The 20,539-nt window shown below is 44.5% G+C and overlaps 1 protein-coding gene across 21 annotated transcripts in view; it reads left to right on the top strand.

The window, feature by feature from the left end:
* Window positions 1-20,090, top strand: part of RBM12 (RNA binding motif protein 12) — a 46,820-nt gene extending 26,730 nt beyond the window's left edge. For 5 of the 21 annotated variants that reach the window (XR_007779215.1, XR_007779208.1, XR_007779218.1 and 2 more), the window contains 8 exons: window positions 479-606; window positions 1,100-1,180; window positions 1,580-1,654; window positions 3,133-3,223; window positions 9,499-9,585; window positions 9,675-9,734; window positions 16,320-16,453; window positions 18,936-20,090. Coding sequence is in view for 1 of the 21 variants with exons in the window: in XM_050982265.1 (XP_050838222.1) it covers window positions 479-606; window positions 1,104-1,184 (209 nt within the window). In the remaining 20 variants the exon portion in view is untranslated. Of the gene's footprint in view, window positions 1-478; window positions 607-1,099; window positions 1,204-1,579; window positions 1,655-3,132; window positions 3,224-3,973; window positions 7,629-9,029; window positions 9,167-9,498; window positions 9,586-9,674; window positions 9,735-10,932; window positions 10,987-11,900; window positions 12,290-16,319; window positions 16,454-18,935 lie in introns of those variants that run through there. The other 16 variants (XR_007779226.1, XR_007779227.1, XR_007779211.1 and 13 more) reach the window with 15 other exon arrangements.
* The last annotated feature ends 449 nt before the right edge of the window (window positions 20,091-20,539 follow it).

The raw sequence follows: 20,539 nt of genomic DNA, 5'->3' as shown, positions 1-20,539 counted from the left end.
GGGGGCCCTGTGGCTCCCGTGGGTGAGCAGAGGGGGCTTTGGCAGTGCTTTCACCGCGTGGGGCGGCTCTTCGACGCTGGGCGGCGGCTGCGGCGCTGGCGGGACGGAGGTCCCGGTTCCTATGCAGGGCTGTGAGTGGCTGTCCCGGGGAGGGGACAACAGGCCCGGCCCTTTGTAGAAACCTGAGGCAGCAGCACGCACCGAAGCAAAGGGAAGAGCTCCTGCGGGGGGAGCGGGAGCAGCGGGGAGAGGCCGGTAGAAATAGGTGAATTCAAGAGCCGATGGGCGAGGCGGGCCGCAGTTGGTGCCCGGCTGCGCGGAGGTACCGCGCTCCTCCGCACCCGCCTGGCACGGGGCGGGAGGGGCCGCGGAGCGCTGGTAGCCGCGGCCCCGCCCCGCCCGCGCGTGCCTCCGCTCCGCCGCACCGGGGGCACGCGGGGTTCGGGCCGGGCCGTCTGACGCTGTGCTCTGCCCGCAGATGGCCGCGTGCCTGTCCCGGGTGGAGCTGTCCGTGGCCTGCCGGAGCCTCCTCGACGGGGACCTGAGCTCCAGGTGGATCCCCTCTGCGTCCTGCTGCAGGACGCGGGCGATGGCCGGTGGGCTGAGGTAAGAGCGGCCCGTGGCCGCGCGCTGCCGGTAGGTGTAAACACGCCGAGTTTCCATCTTTTCCATCCCGTAGGTTTTCCTGGAAGATGTATGACATACTTAATTCAGGTTTACGATTGGTCAGCAGTCCCACTGCCCACGCTCAAACCTTCAGTGTTTTCTTTAATTGCTGACTTGTTTGCTCAGAGTTGCATCAGGAGGCTCATTTGCCTGTAAGGATATGACTTGCCGTAGAGCACACGGTCCAGAATACATTGTTTCAGCAGTCTTTCCCCCCTAATTTTTAGAATTTTCCCTTACAGTAGTGTTTTTCAATACCATTTCCTTTCCTGGTGAGTCATCAGTCAGCCCAGTTTGTCACTGAGAATGAGGCATGGGTCCAGGGTGTGTAGCCTTGCTGGTGCCTGTGTCCACCTGGTGCAGGTAAAAAACTGTGTGGGAGAATATGGGCTTGTTACTCATTATCAACAGCTCTGCTCCTGTGTTTGTTCAGCTAGATCACACGGAAAAGGTCAAGAACTGCCAAGACCCTGAATTCTGCAAGAAACTGGTTGTGGACTGCTACTTTAAGAAAGTGAGGAAGCTGAAATTCGGCATGTATGATATTGATAACAAGTCTTTTGATTTAAATGATGATGGCTACCTGGGAGGGATTGAGTGGGCACTGGGACAGGTACATGTAGATGCGTTAAGTGATGTACAAAACAGCAACGAGAGCTGGCTTTATTATGAAAAATGAAGTGAAAATCTGCTTTGTCAAAGGATGCAATATATTCAAATTTGAAAACACAGTTAAACACATTTGTTTGTGTTACCATTGAATGTGGTTAGAAAAATTATTCTGTCGATCACAAAGCAAAGGTTAGAAATACATGTATTTTGTAATTAATTGCTTAATTTAGGAGGCACTTCAAGAGTAATTCTTTCCTCTTTGTCTAACATGATATTTTTATTATCTGTCTTCTAACCTTAGGTTGTGTCTAGCTCAGTGTTCACTCGACTGCTGGAATTGAAGCAGGAAAAGTCAGCAGGAAAGGGCACTATTATGGTAGATAATGTTTTTGTTTGAAAAAACTCTCTCAATATATTGTCTGGGATAACGTGGCTTTTCTGGTTTCTTGTCAGTATATCTTCAAATGCTACATATATACAGGAGAGAGATATTTAAAAGAAACTACAGTTTCTTTTATGGACAAAATATAAGCAAAACTCTGTGATTTCTTGTTTACATTTTTTTGCCCCTAAAATTTCCATGGCAGAGATTTCAGTAGAGGAGATTAAGGATACCAGGTTTGTGTACCAGGAAATTGAAGCCCAAAACTTGGATAAAAAGGTATTGATTTTTTAAAAAATTATCTTGCCTGCTTCTCTACTAATTACATTTTGTGCCTTTTGGCCAGGAATCTCTGTGTTTCCAGACATTAGGCTGAGCCAGTAATCCGTTTGTGAGCAAAGGCTCGCCGTGTTTTGTGTTATTTACAGTGGAGTAAGTTGGAGATACAATTGCATGTTGAAGTCCACAATGTCAAACTAGAAACTCAACTGCCAGGTGTAGGTTTTAAGGTATTATTTTGGCTTTGGAATATTCTGTATATGAATACAAATCACTTATATAATTGTGTCAAGTGAACTGATATTTCTGTAATTTTGTTAAAGAAGAAAAGGTGGAAATTTAGATGTTCTGCTCAATGTTATTTTAAACCAAAGACCAATACAGTGATTTAGTCCTAACTCTCACTTCACAAAGTGATGTGATTTATAAAAGTGGTTTGAGGAGGAGATCTTGGAATTGGAGCTTATAAATGCTGATGACTCACAGCGTGCAGCAGTTTTAAAAACGAAAATAAAAAAGGAAAGAGGAAAGAAAATTAATGCATAGTTTATTTGACTTTGTTCTTTTACGAAGTATTGTCTAGTATTTAGTTAATTCTTTACTCATTTTGGTAAAATATAGAGGAGGCTGATTACTTAAGGGTTTTTGTGTGCAAGATTTCTTAGGTAAATCAGATCAATTTCTGGAGTTTGACAAGCAGAGCAATGCTGGAGCATGGCAGCTCATATACAGAGCAGAGGTAGAATTTCCACATAGTGTTTTCCTTGAGTTGATCAGACAGTTTATTCTTACTCAAAGTGAGAGAGAGTCCCGCTCCGGGTCACGCTTTGCACCAGTTTTGCAGAGAAAGTATCCTATATAAAGGTGTTCTGCTCACTATGGCTGCAGCAAATTGTTTATTTGCTGCTTAGTGACTGGATGGAGCTACCTGAGTAAGGAGTCTGACCACGGACAGCAAGTGAGAAGAGGGTCTCTCTTCCTCCTCAATGGTGTTGAGCTTGGCTGTAAAATTAACCTTCACTGAGAGCATCAAGCTTTTATTTCTTGCAGAGCTGTTGCTTGGCCATTGATACGTGCCAGGATTGAACTGGTTGAGGCTATTCTTAACTTGCCATGAAGAACCCTCTTGTAATCATTTCTAGTGAGTTGCATACTGTATTTCTCATGTGACATGTTGCTGTCATATTTTCAAGGTCATCAAGATCAGCTTAAATCCACGCTGGAGGAAGTTCAATTGTTCGCTTGCAAACTTTCTGTGGTGGCGATTTTAATAAAGCTATCAAGGTACAGCCTTTAGAAATTCTCTTCCTTGTTCCAAATCATCTATTTTCTGTTGATGCTAACTATGCGTTATCAGGTTGTCTAGTAATATTTAAGTTATTAGATTGCCTTTCTAGAATTGTAGTGCGATAGATAAGTGACTATATGTCTGTTTTAAAATATGATGAGTGAAGTCGGGAAATGCAGAAGTGACACAATTTCCAGTGAATAGTCATTAGAAGAATTGTAACTGTTTTTTTTTTTTTTGCTCTTCTGGCCAGGGTTTCAAGTTGAGATTTGGTGGTGGAGTCTTGTTTGGTTGGGTAGTTGGTTGTTTTGGGTTTTTTTCATTGTGGCTTTCTAGCACTGTTTCTAAGTTAACTGAGAAACTTGCAGATATTGGACAAACTTAAGCGCCTTGGGATACCAACACAGAGAGGGCTTTGAGGTATCTGTCAGATTTATCCATTCAAGAGACTGGAAGGTTTTCCCGATTCTTTTTCTATCTGTTTCAAGTAGAAATTTAGTTTTAAGTCAAAATTACATTCCCCTGTGGTCTTGTGTATGATAACTAATTCTCTGTGGCGCTGGGTTGTAGAACAACTACATATTTTAATATGTTTCTACAAAAGAAAAATCTGATAGCAACTTAATATGTTAGTTTTTCTTCTAAGCAATGTGTTGATAATTTAAAGGCATTTGAATCCATAGATTGTTCTGTATGAGTATAATTTCTCTCTACTTTTCTAACACTGAAATGCTTTACCTTGGCAGAATTTTACTTCTTCATCCTCTCTCTGAAGAAATTTCATGCTGAAAGCTTGATATGGAAGATTTAGCAAAATGCATGCATGCTAATGTTGTTCTTTGTGCAGTGTGGTAGTTCCTAATAATTAATGAGATTATTAGCCTTAAAATAGGTGTTCAGGTGTTGTCTTGGTTTAAAAGACAGGTGTCTGCCAAAGAAGGTGGGAACCTCCCTTGGAATGGAGATATGACCTCCTTCCCTCTGAACTATTATAACTTTGAAATGACAGGGCTTTCAGGCAAAGCTGGGGGAAAGGAATAGCAGTTCCTTACTGGCGTGTGCGTGTATACCATGGCAAACAAACCCCAAGCCCAGCAGCAAAGACGAGCAGACGCAGAGCCCCAGGGCCGCCTTGTCCCGGCTGCAGGCACCTTCCCCTGCGGTGCAGTTCTGGGCACGGCCAGCAGGGGCGCTGCTGGCTCCTGGCCGGGCAGGGTGGGGCGATGATTCCCCCGGGCCTGCAGGGGGCGCTGTGGCGCGAGCTCGGCCGCCTCTCTGCACTCGGCAATGGCGGGCAGGCTGGCGGAAGGGATGGAGAAGGGGCTTCCTTGGAACCCTCAGGGACGGCTGGTCCTGCTGTGCCTCCGGCTGCTGAAATGGACTGCAGCAGGAACCTCGGAAGCAGCTGGAACAGCAGAGTAGAGTAGAGTAGAGTAGACCCTGGGTGGCAAACAAAGTGTAGCAAAAAACCCGAAGCTGTGGCAGGAGCAATGTGGGTCCTGCAGTGGCAGCCAGACTCCCACAAGCAGCAGGGAGGTGCTCCCTCCAGAGGGGTCCTGAGTTTCCCTTGAGGCACCCAAGCACTTGATGAGGGTCTCTCATCAAGATTGGTTGTTGAAAAGGTCCCAGTTCAACAGCTGCTCTTACGAGCAAAGCCTCACCCAGGGTAAGGAGAAGCATTGAAGGACAAATCTCCACAGTGGTGAAACCTTGGGGCAGCAGCACTTCAGCACCAAAACCACAACCAAGAGCAAGGCTGTGAGAGAGGGCTGAGCCCAGGCCCTGGCCCAGAGCTGTCTTGGTATCTCTGCACTTTGCAAGAGAAAATCTCCTCCAGCTACCAAGCTCACTCCCCACCTAAGAGACTGCAGTCAACTACAACCCTTGCCCCCTCCTCCCCATCTCGGCCACATCTTTTGTCTCTCTTAGGCAACAAATGGGAGAAAAATTCCCTGAGAGAAAGAAAAATCCAAACCTCCAACAGGTGTGCTGAGCTTGTTGATAGGTGGCAGTGTTCTAAGTGGTGTTTGTGAGCTCTTATTGGTGGGGTATCAACAGTCTTAGGTCAGAAAGAAATCATCTTTGTTCAAAAGTGTGCAGCAGGCATATAGAGGAGGTGACTAAGAGGGGCATATTGTCATTGGTTAGAACTGACATGATGTGGTTTACCCATACTGTTTTGTGGGGCTATATTTGCTATACCCCAAAAATATTTGTGTTGTTATTTTGTTTTGTTTGTTTTTTAGAAGCTTCCTATGCTTTGGAGTCCACTTCAGAATTATGTACTTCTTCAAAAGGATAGCTTTTTTCTCTTAGTTCATTTAAGCCAAAATTCTTGATGCATGGGCAAATAATCTGTGCAATTTCCCAATGCAGTTGTGAAAAAGGATTAAACTGTTCATATCCTTAACATGCTGGGGAAGTTAGTCAGGGGAGTCTAGACTGACAGTCAAGAGTTTCATTAACAACAGTGAAGTATATAATATTTGACTACTGTTTTATTTTTCATTTGGAATTTGTTCCTCAAAACTTCTTGTTTGAAGCTTCCAAAAGTTTACCTAGTGGTGAAACCTTTGGGCAGCATACACCATTTTGGTGTATCCCCTAAACAACAACTTTGCCAGCTGTGTATGAGGATTAAATGCTGAATATGTGTGTGAACATAAATCTTTTGATCAAATATTATCTAGTATTATGGCAATTCTTTCTTCATTGTGATTCAGAGTGATGTTCTCCTTGTTCTTGTTAAGAACAGCTCATATTTGTGACACAGCCTCATCATTGTTGCAGTTTTGTGAAAAATAAGTGAAAGCAGTGCCTCAGCCCCATAGTTACTTAAATAGAAATAACAAATGTAGCAAATGGGAGTAGCAAAATAGAAATTTGTATGTGTCGGTATTTACAGGTTTAATGGCATATACGCAAAGGCAAAATAGTTTTCTGTGGATTTTGAAAGTTCCTCCTGTAGATAAAAGGGGCCTTTTCCTCGCTGACTGTATTTCATGGCTTGTAATGAGTATTGGAGAGTTCATTTGCGAAGAAATAATAAATAACTCAATACAGTGTCCTTCAGTATTGGACGTTTTGTTTGCAGCAACACCACTCTTTGGGCTGCCTGCAGTGAATATTGGCCAGTCTTAGAAAAAAATCCGTGTAAAAAGAGTTTTGTTATAAGCCATACCACGTTGTGAACTAATAACTGAACTGGTCCTTACCATGGCTGTGAGGGGAGTGGGAGCAGGAAGGAGCAGAGAGGAGGTGTGTGGAGATGGCAGTGCCTGGGTTCCCTAAAGCTCTTCAGGTGTACTGGCATAAAGGAGACCCTTCACTGGGAGTCTGCACCCTGGCTTCTGCACAAGAGAAGGCCTCCCTGGCATGATCCAGTCACTTTTGGGTGATGTACAAACATAGGAATTGTTGGGAGAAGCCAAGTAAAGTTCAGGCGGGAGGAGTGGGAATTGCTTCTTGGTGGAGTGTTTAGATGAGAAGAGCAGAAGTGGGGTGGGAAGGATGGGGGAGGAGAAGGGGGAATAGTCTCTGTGGTATCTTTTGCCATTGAGACACTGAAGGATGCCATGGTGCTTCCCATTTAGGTGACTACATTGAGCCATAATTTACCTGGCTGTTTGTATGGGTTTTCCATTGATACCAGTGGAAGACCCCCAGTAGATCTGAATAGTCCTTTAAAGAACCCTGTGTTCAAATTCAGATATCTAGCCATTGAATTTGACGTCCTTATCAGGGTGTTAGCCATGGGTTCATCTTGTCCCATTGTCCTTAGGAGAAAACTGTCACTGTGGTTTATACTGGAGTAGCATCAACTTCTTAATTTCTGAAGGCAGATCTCAGAAAGAAAATTCCTGAATCTGTGTGGCATGTGAGCTTCAGAGGAGGAGGAGGCAGCTGCTTACAACTGTCCCTTAGTTGACTGCCTCTGGAATTACTTGTGTTCTGCAGTTGAACATGTTAGAAATGCTCCTCACCAGTGATTTTGTGGAGAGCTATGACACCATGTTGCTGTAAACCAGTTATTCGCATATTTTTATTTGTATATGCACTGCTGTTTTGCATTTTCTAGTTCTGAAGCCTTCATTCTGACATAAAAATTACTGTTTATTAATAAAGTATTGCGGGAAGGGGTCTGTCCTGGGCAGGAGAGGGTAGTCCAACTCCCAGGGGAGCTGTCTCCTCGGTCTGCGTCCACATGTACCACAATCCTGGATAGCTACGAGAAGGTCCAACCAGAGGAAGGAGGGCTCTGCACACACTGACAGGGATCCAACCAGGTTTATTGAAGGGTCGACAAAGGGTCCAAGACGGGGTGGGTCGGAGAGGAGCAAGGAGACAACCAGCTTGAAGAGAGACAGGCAGCAGAAGAGCCCAGAACAGCGCGGGGACAAGGTTTGTAACATTGCGGCAGGCAGGAGGGGCCAGGGTACAGAGGACCAATGGGGCAGGGGACCAGGGGAGGAGCAGAAGTGGGGTGATTGGGGATGCACAAATGAGAAGAGGGGAAGAGGGTGGGGTTGACATATAGGCCAATGGGGAGGGGAGAACTACAGAACTTTCTGGACCTTGGGGAGGGAATCACGATTGATGGGCACCTACAGGGGAGTGCCTTCCCAAGGCATCTCCACCCCGTAGCCCCTGGGGTCTCCTCCCACAAAGTATTTATAATTTAGTTGGTATAAGATGCAAAAAGAGACAGACTTACTGTTCCATGGAAATTAGAATTTCCTTGTAAATTGATACTATCGTTAGACAGAAAAAAGGAGCATAGCTTAGATAACAAAGTTTTAATTGCTTCTTCCCATTACCTCAGTGGTATATATTGTCCTGAATGACCTCACATTTACACATTTGAACTGTGAAATGTTGGGGGGTTTTAATGTTTCTTTAAAATATTTATTTATTTAATCTCTTAAATTTAAACCAGGGGAAGATTTTTTTAAATTTTCACCCTGCATACTTAGATGGGTGAGGAAGTGAACATGTTTCTCTCTTGAGATTCACTCCGGCTGTGTGTCTTTGCTTCTGGGTTTCAGTTAGTGATGTGGCGGGCATCCCCAGTCCTGATGGCATGGGGGAGTTCACCAGCATTGATGCAGAGCTGTCAGACAGGAGATGGGGCAGTGAGCCATGGCCAGTCTCCCTAATGCAGGAGCCTGCCCACTTTGTGCTTCCTCCTCCTTTCAGATGCAGTGTGCAGATCATGACAGTGATAGCTCGCATGACTCATAGGCACTTTGGAGATGACCCCGGGGCACATGCAGACAGCTGGTACTGCCTCTCTGGTGAACTTCCTCAGCCCCTGCTAACTTAGTCCAGATTTCAGGCTTTCAGACTCTTTAAAATACCGACCTTTAGACATGCACTTTTAGTTGTTGCCTCCAAATATGTGTGTTTTTGTAATATTAAGCCAACATTTAAAAAGAAAAAAACTGGTGTGGGAATTATATTTCTTTGTTTTCTTTGGATTCTATTACTATTCCTATTTCTAAAAAATCCTTGAGCCTGTTATCTGCTGGCCCTCTTGTCTGCTGAGCTACTTTTCCCAGCAGTTCAGCTTGCTTTGACCTCTGCTGAGTCGAGTGAAAATAGAAGTGCTTGTTGGCGCTGTAACAGATGAGTCCAGAAGCACAGCTTGTCTCATATAATGTATGTGCTGGAGCTGGTCACCTTCCTGAGCACTCTGGTCACCTTGCCAGCTAACAGCTAACAGTAGTTCTTCCAAGGGGCACTTGTCTTGGTCATCCAGTTGAGAGTAAGTTGAGTCACATGCTGGTTTTGGTTTGTTTGCAGTGAAACCTGACATCTCATTCTCCTGGGGATGGAGATTCACCTGAATTGAGGCAGCTGTATTTGCACACAGGACGTAGCCCAGGACTACTCCAGTTGCCAGCCAGCTTGATTTGGCATAATACAAAAGAGGGTGGAAGGTTCTTGTCTTTTTTCTAGCCCTTATGAATTCAGAACCAATGTGAATGAATCCAAGCAGGGAAGCAGTGCTGCTGGGAACCTGTGGTCCAGGCTTTTTTAGCCTCCCCACCCTGAGAGTTTTGCTTCCTCTGCCTAGTGCTGGTGGCAAAAGCACCAGCTTGCCAGATAGTGGCCAAAGTAGTTGCAGACCTTTCAAAATTAAATTTCTTAATTCTGCTGGGTATTTTGGTAACTCTGAAACTGGGGGATGTGTAGCACTGTCTGTTTCAGTAATTTGCTCTCCTGTAAAGGCACATATTTTGGAACTTGCTTCTGTGCTTGCTTTCTGTAGGTGGAATATGAATGCATTCGTCCTGAGAAGAAACAAAAGAAAAACAACTACAAAAACTCTTGCATTATTAGGATAAAATCCTGCAAGGTAGGAAGATTTTCATTGGTTTTTTTTTTTTATTTTTTATTTTCTGATTGTAGTGAAATGAGTAGGTGTTAAAATGTCTGTTCTTCTAGATTGAAACAGAATATTCATTTCTGGACTGTGTGATGGGAGGCTGCTAGATTAACTTCATGGTGAGTTGTTCCCCACTGCTTGTATTGGTAGATGAACACTGGCTTACTGCTTTTGTCCTGTCAATACTTTTATTGGCAGCATGAGTGACTGCAAATGCAGTATGAATTTGCAGTGATGAAATCTGGAAAACACTAAAGGGTACTGTATTTTTGCTTTTTGTGATCAAGTAGCACTTTAATGGAGCTAGGGCTTCTTAAACTTCTTTTGAGAAATTGGTTCAGTCTGTCAGTGGAAAGGATTGCTATGGCTTGGAAATACCTGTACCCAAGTGGGAAAAGGGGTGCAGGCTTGTGTGCATGTCCCTGTGTAGGGTTGGTGTGTGCTTGGGAGAAAAGGAACTGTTAGCCTGAGCTAACCCCCTGTTTCTGCATATAGTTTGTTCTTCTCATTTGTTTGTGCTGACATATCAGTGACTTGCTGCCATCGTGTTGCCTGATCAGGTGGGTGTAGACTTCACTTCCTGCAGTGGAGATCCCAAGTCACGAGATTGTTTTCACTACATCAGCCCAGATGGTATAAATGAGTACCTGATTGCCATCTGGAGTGTGGGAAGTGTAGTCCAGAATTATGACACATATATAATGATCTTTCTTGACTGATCTAGTCATCATGTAAAAAATGTGACTAGAACAGCTTGTTCTAGCCCTGCACTGTTTTAGTGATTGAGGGGCTGCCTTTCCTTGGGAGATCCCTTTAGGAGCTGCTACTGTTTCCTCTTGTTTCTGTCAGTGCTAGGGAGGGCAATAGCAGCCCTTCATAATTTGCCATATTTGCTTGGCTTGTCCCTTCTGAGTCCCTTGATGCTTCAGCTGGGCACTGATCCCTTGTTGCAGATGATGCATTGCAAACATGAATGTCCTATTTGGTTCAGTGGGAATGGACACTGGGAATGGGAGCAGTCATGTTTGTCTGCTTTGTCCTGTGGCCAGGCTGGGATTGGTCTGGCTTTTCTCTTGCTACTTTGAAATCTCCTGAGAGTCCTGTGGGGTGCTGCACTGAGAGAAATTATCTAACTCTCAAGCCCAAGCCTGAAACCATTGGATACCTGGTGCTAGGCCATGGGCAGCTAGATGATGTACCAATTCCTTATGGCAGGAATTCTGCCTTGGTCTCCAGCTACTTTTGGTGAATAAAACCGAAGAGTGAGTTATTACAGAATTGCTCTTTCTCATTTTTGTTGTTGCCCTTTCTTTCCAGCATAAACTGTTTCCTGCATTTGGGTTTGGAGCTCAGGTTCCTCCTAGCTGGCAGGTAGGGCCTTCACAGTTCTGGGCCCTTGCTCTGTCCATGTCTGCATTCCATTCCCTAACTGTTTATAATGTCCTATTTCCCAAGGTATCTCATGAGTTTGCTTTGAACTTCAACCCCAGCAAACCTTATTGCCAAGATGAGCACACCTCTTTATTAATAATGCCGCTGAATGGGGGGAGATGTTTGAAGTGCTGTGTTTATTTCACAACTGGTGGAAATCAAATGCAGCACCAAGATATGGGGCAAATATAGCTTTACTCTCACCTTGATGCTGACAAAAGCAGATGTGTGTTGATGCAGGCAAGCTCCATAACCTTCAGTGAAGGGGTCTAGATTTAATTGATTGTCAGTCTGTACTAAAATTTTTGTTGCTTCAAATTGGTTACTTCTGCTAGGTTACAGGTGCCAGTGGATTCAGCTCAGCCCTATGCCTGTGCTTGTTGAGATTCCAGAGCCACCATCTGCTGAGGCTGTTAGAAACCAGGGTTTCTCCACCACGAATGTGGATATGTTTGACCTCTCTCTTTTCAAGTTTGTCTTAAAAGCTTGTTTTTTTTCATAGCTGTCTTCTTCAGAGGAGGTGGTTTCGGGTTATATTTGGTTTGTGTGGCAACGTTTTGGTAGTGGGGGCTTTGGTACAGGGGTGGTTTCTCTGACAAGCTGCCAGAGTCTTCCCTGGGATCTAATGGAGCTGATGCCAGCCAGCTCCAAGACTGACTCATCACTGGCAAAGACCAAGCCCATTAGTGATGGTGGGATAACAGATTTAAGAAGGGGGGAAAAAACCCCTGTGTTACAGCAATCAGAGGGAAGGAGTGAGAATATATTAGAGGATCAATACTAGACACACGAAGGCTGGTAAATAAGAAGGAGGAGGAAGTGTTCCAAGCACTCAAGCAGATATTCCCTTGCAGGCTGTGATGAAGACCATGGTAAGACAGCTGTGCCTCTGTAGCCCATGAAGTCCGTGGGGGAGGAAATACCCACCAGCAGCCCATGGACGCCCTTCCCTGGGGCAGCCTGTTCCTGAATGAATGCATCTTGTGGGAGGGACCTACATGGGCAGTTCATGAAGATCTGCTGCTTGCGGGAAGGACTCATATGGGAGAAATTTATTGAGGATTGTTTCCTGTGGAAGTGACCCTTTGCTGGAGCAGGGGAGGAGTGAGGAGAGACTTTACTCTGAGTGAGGAAGGAGCAGCAGAGATGACATGTGAACTGACCACAGCCCCCATTTGCTGTGCCACTGAGGGGGGAGGAGAGAGAGAATTCGGGTTTGAATTTGAGCCTCAGAAGAGGGGAGGTGAGGGGAAGAAGTTTTCAAGATTTAGTTTTTACTTTTTTTTATCCTGTTCTGATTTGATTAGCAACAAATTCAACTGATTTCCCCATGTCAAATCTGGTTTGCCTATGGTGGTGGGTGCTGAGCAATCTCCCTGTCTTATCTTGACCCATGAGCCTTATTGTATTTTCTCTCCCTTGTCCAGCTGAAGAGTGGGGTGATAAATGGCTTTGATGGGCATCTCATATCCAGCCAGGGTCACCCCAGCACACTGCTGTATTTAAGGGCAGCTCCCAATGCTAGATCATGACCTTTAAGGGCTGAGATCTCTCAGCATGCTGTCACACAGAATTGTTCTTGAACAAGCATTTTTCACTTAGTTTTTTTTCTCTGGTCTTAGGCCAACAAAAAGTGGAATTAGAAATTCAGTGGTAAAATCCAAGCATTTCTTCTCATTTGAGCCTTGTCTGCCTCACTGGGGTCTGGGTCTGTGGTCTTTTAGGGTTCTTGTGCAGCAGTTTTGAGTGGTACCATGCTAAAACCTGATGATGGACAGTGTAAACAGCAACAATGCTGCCTTGTGTGCAGCATTGAAGCTGCATACAAGGCAGGAATAGGCCAATTTAGATGGATCCATAGAAAAGGACGTACCATCTAAAATAGGACTTAAAAAAAAATTTTGTCTGGTTAACCTGAAAAAAGCTTTTTGCATTAAAAAAACCCTTAGAGATTGCCATTTCTGTTACAGAAATGGTTGAATCTTCAGTCAGGGTCTGTTTTCTAACTTCTGCACAGACAAAATGAAAAGTTAGTGTTCCCAAGAGCTTCTGACGTTGTCTAATTAGAACGTGACCAATTAAACAGGGTAAATTGACAAGGTAGAAAGGAAGAATAAACACAGTCTTCAGCATATCTTTGCTAGGTTATTTTTCCTGCAACTTCATAGAATCATAGAATGGTTTGAATTGGAAAGGACATTAAAGATCATCTAGTTTCAGACCCCTGCCATGGGCAGGGAGACCAGGGTTTTGCTAGACCAGGGTTGCTCAGAGTTCTATCCAGCCTGGCCTTGAACACTTCCAAGCAAGGGGCAGCCACAACTACTCTGGGCAACTTGTTCCAGTGCCTCACCACCCTCACAGCAAAGAAGTATCTAATCTAAACCTACTCTCAGTTTGAATCCATTTCTCTTTGTCCTGTCACTACATGCTCTTGTAAAAAGCCTGTCCATCTTTCTTGTAAGCCCCCTTACAAGAAAGGGGGAACTGGAAGGTTACAATTATGTCACCCCTAAGCCTCCTATTCAGGCTGAAGAAACACAATTCTCTCAGCCTTTCCTCCTAAGAGAAGTGCTCCATCCCCCAATAAACCTGGTGGCCTCCTCTGGACTGGCTTCACCAGGTTCGTGTCTGTCTGGCACTGAGGACTCCAGAGCTGGATGCAGCACTGCAGGTGGGGCCTCACCTGAGGGGACTGTGGGGCAGAATCCCCTCCCTTGACCTGCTGCCCACACTTCTTTTGATGCAGCCCAGGACATGGTTGGTTTCTGGGTGCCAGCACACACGGCCGGGCATGTGCAGCCTCTCATCCACCAGCACCCCCAAACCCTTCTCATCAGGGCTGCTCTCAATCTGTTCCTGCCCCGGTCTGGATCAATGCTGGCACTGCTACCCAGCCGAGATGCAGCAGCAGCATCTGGCCTTGTTAAACCTCAGGAGATTCCCATGGGCCACTTCTCACTTGTCCAGATCCCTCTGGATGGCCTTGTCCTTCAGGTGTGTCATCTGCAAACCTGCTGAGGGTACACTTGTTCCCTTCATGTACTAATGAAGATATTAAACAAAGCTGGTTCCAATACAGACCCCTGAGGGACCCCGCTTGTCACCAATGTCCATTGGGACTCTGAGCCATTGACCACTACTCTCTGGTTGTGACTGCCCAACCAGTTTCTTATCCATCTAACAGTCCACTCATCAACTTCATATCTCTCTCCAGTTTGGAGAGAAGGATGCTGTGGGAATCAGTGTCAAAGGCTTTACAGAAGTCCATATAAATGACATCTCTGTCCCCTCCCTTGCCTACTGAGCTATGGCATTGTGCAAGGCACTGGGTTGGTCAGGGAGGACTTGCCCTTGGTGAAGCCATCTATGGGTCCCATAGACTTAAGTACTTTCAGATACCTCAGGTGATCACACACCTGATCTTTACTTACAGTGGGAGGGACTTTGCTCCTCCACATCCTGCTGTCCATCTGCTCAAGAGGTGTGGAAAGGTAGTTTGCCATTGAAGACTGAGGCAAAAAGCTATTGGGTACCTCAACCTCCTCATCTGTTGTTACCAGATGTTGTTACCTGTTGTTTTCCAACATTGTTGATCAGGGGCTAACACCTTTGACTTTTCTTTTCTGGTTAATGGTCCTGTAGAAGCCCTTCCTTTTACTCTTTGCCTCCTTTGTCAGGTTCAGTTCCAGCTCCACCTTGGCCGCCCCTACACAACCGAACTTTATCTCTATACTCTTCCTGGGTCACCTGTCTTAGCTTCAACTGTCTATGCATCTGTTTCTTTCCCTTTATTTGACCAGCAATTCCCTACTCAGCTATACTGTTCTCTTGCCTGCCTTGCCTGATTTCTTGCTCCTGGGATTGCTAGCTCTTATGGAAGGCTTCCTTAAAAATCTGCCAAGCTCTGTTCTTCTCCCTTGTCCCCAAGGGCAGTATCCTAGAGGATCCACTGACTGTCTCCCTGAAGAGCTGGAAGTCTGCTTTCCTAACCTTCAGGGGCTTAATTTTACTCTTTCCTGACTCATATTCCTCAGGACTGCCAATTTCACCAATGCATGATCACTGCAGTGCAGGTTGCCTCTGATCTTGATGTTCCCAATTAGCTGCCTTGCATTGGTGACCAACAGATCCAGTAATGCATCCTCTCTGGCAGGGCTGTTGATTACTGGGGGTCAAGAAGTTATCTTCCATGCATTCCTGGAGTCTCCTGGATTGCCTACAGCTCACTGTGCTACTTCCCCCACAGATATCAGGACAGTTCAAGTCACCCAGCAGGACAAGAGCTTCCTGGAGCAGAAAAGTTTCAACATAGCTGGAGCAGAAAAGTTTCAACAACTGGCTCCCCTTAATCAGGCAGCCTGTAGTGGACCCCAACCATGAAGTTCCCTTTGTTGCCTTGGTCACTAATTTTTACCCGCAGGCTTTCTATCTGATTTTTACCCACATGGCTGCTCTTCACACTCAGTCCACCTCTTGGTGTAGAGGGCAACCCCTCCACCTCTCCTTACTCTCCTGTTCCTTCCTGACAGCCTGTAGCCATCAGTAGCTGTACTCTAGTGACAGGATTCCCATGGGTGTCCTACCAAGTTTCAATAAGGGCACAAAGTTGTTGCTTTCTAGGAGCACCAATGGCTTCCAGGTCTTCCTGTCTGTTGCTTGTGCTCTCTGCGTTGGTGTAAAGCACTCATCTGGGCTGTTGGCTGTATTGCCTTCCTGGAGGAACATTCATCATTCCTTTGAGATAATTTTCTGCTCTTTCCCTTTTGGCTTTTATTACCATAGGAGACCCTGGCTTGTCTCTGTAAGTGTGCAAGTGTGTTCCAGTGATACTCACACATTTCAGAGTCAGCAGGGTATAGATGCACTTTAACTGGGCTTTTGATTTCACCCTGATGCTGGCATGTCAGCCCTAGGCTCATGTCTAACAAGTACGGTCTCATTCCCTTCCCCCTTCAAACTTGGTTTGAAGCCTTCTCAATCAGCCCTGCCAGCTCAAAAGCTAAAATCCTGAACTTTCTGATGTTAAAGGTACAAAGACTGATATGAAGAATTGTAGAATGGGAAAGAGATGTGCAAATCCAATCTCTGCACCTGTCCACAGTTTTCATCTCTGTGCTTCCTGTATTTCCTGTTATGCTGCTGCTTATTTTCCCTTCAGGAGTTCACAGCTGTGGCAGGTGTCTTCTGGCTATGCTGTTTAGTAATGCTTATAAAACAATGACTGGAGGAATTGTGGGCTCTTGTGGCAGCTTTCCTTCCTTGTGTTGTAGGAATCCAAGGAATAGTGGATGCCTACCACCAGATTTTGCTGCAGATCCGACTCTACAGGCCAACCAACTTCTCTCCTATTATAAACCACATGGCAAGGTTTGCAGCACACTTGCTGCAACAAGGAACTGCTGCAGTAAGTGCAAAGTCTTTACTGTGGATCTGCTTTGGGTTGATGTTTCTGTTTTCCAAGTTGATGGTTGAAAAGAATGGAATAATAAATTAATGTTATCTTCCTTCCTTTGAATCACAAGTTTGGTTGTCTGTTGTAAGCCTACAGAGACCATGTCGATGCTCTCTTGGTACATACTGATATGAACCTATACTGGGTAGACACATTAGTTTCATTGCTCAAGGGATATTTATTTCTCTCCCCGTTTGCTGGCACTGTACTTACTGTTGCATTGTACAGGGTAGCTGTGTTGGCTGTTCAGTTGGACTAAGGCAGCAGTTGCCTCGCTCTAATCTCTCTTACCAAGCTCTGTCACCTGTAGGGCATGCGCATAGAATAGAGTTTTGTGCTGAACAATTTTGCTCTCAAGAATGTTGAGAAAAAACCTCTAAGAAGCTACCAAAGGGCTTGACTCTGTCCCACCATAGTGGCATGGAGTCTGAGAGCTGTTCAATCCGTGTGCTGATTACAGAGCATCTGTGCTTCTCTGTGGTCATGGGCTCGTTTGTGTGCTGCTGTGGCCATGGTTGCTGTTAAAATTTTACTTCATTTCTTTAAAACTTGATTTGTTTTGCTTAAGACTTGAATGTACTGATAGATTTTAGCTGATTTCATTCTGACAGACCAATCAGAAAGAATTTTGACGTATACTGTGCTACTTGTTTTATCACCGAGCTGTGTCAGTATTTTTGGTGCTACTTAATGTGTGTATGTCTATCAAATACATTTCCCATGCTGTGAGGCACTTGGGCTAAGGAGATCCGTTTCTTGCAATTTTCATTGTGTTTGCCTCCTTTTAAGTCTGTAAATGGCTGCCATAAAACAGCAGTTGCTCATTTCAGAACCAGGTACTAAACTTCAGCTTCTGGAAAACTATAGAAATTTTAAACGCTTTACCACACTAAGGCATTGGTTTGAGGTGCTCCTTTCTTTCTGGAAAAGCCATTCTTCCCTTCATGTTATCTATCACTGCTGTGTTTTGAGATTTCTAATACTTCTAATTAGACACACCTGAATTAAATTATTCATAAAAAAACAACCAAGGTGTTTTGAGTTATACTGCAGGGATTTTAAATATCTCTAGCCTTTCTGAATGCCAGTCAGTAAAACAGCACCTATCAGTGAATTTTGTATGCAGCTATGTTTATTTAGTAATACTTTTTGTCTCTAGTACTTTTTGCCAATTGATGTAACTGTTTTTTATAAATTGAACTTAATCCATTCTCTTTTTTCTTGTACAGAGAATATTGGAAGTGCACAATGAAAATCATTAGGCATAGGAAAAAATGTGAAGGAACATAAGTTTCTTTAATGTTCTGGTTTTGTCTTATGCCCAGCAACATTTGATTTCTTTCTTAGCATTAGGGAGTGCTCTATCTGCCTTCAGTTACGTGAGCTCTGGTGTTGAAAGACCTAACTGTATGCTTTCTCATGTTTTTCAGCAATACTTTATCTTGCTGATCATCACAGATGGAGAGATCACTGATCTAGACCAAACTAGGCAAATTAGACCAAATTTGCCAATCTAGACCAAATTAGCCATTGTTAATGCCTCTAAGCTGCCCAGGTCCATTTTCGTTGTTGGTGTTGGTGAAGCCAGTTTTAAAGCAATGGAGTTCCTTGATGGAGATAGCGGTGGTCTGAAATCTGTGACAGGAGAGCCAGCTGCACAGGACGTTGTCCAGTTTGTGCCTTTCCAACAGTTCAAAAATCTATGGTTTTTTTAAATTCAGAAGAGTGCCATTGCCAGGATATATGCATCCTAAAAATGACCATGGTCTTGACAAGGCAGTGAGCTGCATGCTCAGAGGGCATGCCTGTGCTGCTTCTTTCCAGTGAGAGTTGAGATGTTGGCTTGGGTTCAAAGCTGTGTCTCGCTGTTCTTGAGAGCCTTCATTGTATAATTGATTTCACATACTATCTCTTGGCTATTGCAGGATTAAAGGGGATGTTCTCTGTCCTGTGATACAAACATTTAGGCAAAGAACTGAGATCATACTGTCAGTCTCTGATGTTGAGGCCCATGAGTGATTGAAGTTGAGGTCAGTCTTCCCTGCTGTTGAAAGCAGTCCAGTCACTCACCAGCTCCCTGACTTCCACTGTTGGCATTGGTGTTCGTGCATTTTGCATGGTCAATTGCCTTGAGTGATTCAAATGAAAACCCAAAATGAGAGACATTGCTAATGGCTGGGGCAGTTTTTCACTCAGACTGGGGCCACATAAAGGCTATGTGAGTCTGAGGTTGAAGTGAGAACAAGTGGTTTTCATCAGCAGCGCTCACTGAGACTGAAGTGCTCGCTGAAAGTGCTCCTAAAGCTGTAGCAAGCAATTCTTAAAACAGAATGAGCAGGGCAGGTGTTCCAAATTCTCTAAGAGACTGTTTCGCTGGGCTACAAAATTGCTTCTTTGTGGTATTTCTGATTTATTCTCCCCATTCTCTTTTCAGGCTCCCCAGGAAGCACTTCCCCAGGTGGTTCTGGCTGAAGTGCCCAAGCAGCTAGTGTCATACAATGAATGGCAGGAGTGGCCCCCCCTGAAACTGCCAGAAATCAAGGTGATGTAGATTCAGGCTAGCCCTGGCTACCTGTAGCACTGGGGAGAAGGAGAGCTGCCTGCAGCCACACTTTCCCTTACACTCTATGGATGCTTAGTGCCTTGAGATTGCACGAGTCACACCACTTCTTTCACCTGCTTGCGCTCAGTCTTTGATCTTTCAAAGATTTCTATTGGAAGAAATGTAAATACAGAAAAACCTCCAAGCGCTGGAAGTTTTTGTCACAGAAAGATTGACCTTGTTGGTTTTCTACCTTGCAACAGCGACAGTTTGTGATACATCACACCGCACATAGTTGCTTGACACAGCCCATCTGCTACTCGCTATCAGGGTAGGCCTCTGAAATGAGCTGCTCTAGTGCTGAGCCTGGTGGTAGAAGTGTTACACCTGTGTTTGTTATAATGACACTTACCATGTGCTCCTCGATAGGTGTCTTTTATCAAGCTGCCTTTGAAATAGACGTGACCAAAGACTGTTGGTTGGATGCCTGAGGTCCTTCCTAAAGTGCCAATCAGGTCTTCATAAAGTGCTAATATTTTTTTTTTATGTTTCAGCGAACATACCTTTTTGTGTTCTTTTTAATCACATTTTTCTATTAGCAAAATTTCTTTCTGTGATGAACTCCTGCTTGAAGCCATTGTTATAGTTCAAGAACACTGCACTTTGCTTATTTATGGGGGTTAAATGAGAATTAATCATTAATTAATGGGATTGGAGTGAGATTAATGAGTCACATTAATGTGACTTTAAAAATCCTGCAGTTGGAAATACTGAAATGAGGATGCTTTGAGTGAATTCTTTATATCACACAGGTTACGAAATGAAGAAGTAACTTATCTGTGGAACTCCAAGGAGGTGTCACCTCAGTAGTGTGAAGTGTGCATTACATCATCTGGGAACTGTAGAACAGGCACATGATAGCGAAGCACAAATGTTTTGAGGAAGATAGTTCATTTCCAAGTAGAGGTAAAGAAATTTGGGCTTGTCATTGTACTAGAAGTGTCAGCACTTTCAGTTACATAAATAAATATTCTACTTTGACTTTGATAGCTTGTCTGGACTCTTATTTCCTTCCTGGACTTTTCCCTTTGTTTTCCAGCAATGTGGATGGTGGTGTTTCAGTATCTCAGTGAGCCTAGGTTTAGTGAGATCAAAAAAAAAAGCAGAGCCAGTTGTCCATCATTGTTAATTTTGTTCCCCTTTAATCACTAAGACTGCTGAATCCCCACAGCCCTTTCCTGCAGCAAGATAAGATGTTCCTTTACTGTGAAGTTAAGGAAGCAAAAGAATTTGTGTGTTCTACCCGATAAACCAGAAGATGGTGAGAATACATTGGGAGACTGCATCTGTGATCCAGGCCCTGAAACTTAAGTTACAAGCTTGAGTGAAGGCAGAACTTTGTTGAATTCACAGAATGACTAGGTTGGAAGAGATCTTCAAGATCATCGAGTCCAACTCAGCCCCAACACCTGAACTAAACCCTGGCACCGAGTGCC

Source organism: Serinus canaria, chromosome 20 (assembly GCF_022539315.1).
Source record: "Serinus canaria isolate serCan28SL12 chromosome 20, serCan2020, whole genome shotgun sequence".
Classification (NCBI taxonomy): domain Eukaryota; kingdom Metazoa; phylum Chordata; class Aves; order Passeriformes; family Fringillidae; genus Serinus; species Serinus canaria.
Note: the sequence above shows the minus strand (reverse complement) of the source record. Positions and strands in the feature narration are given on the sequence as shown.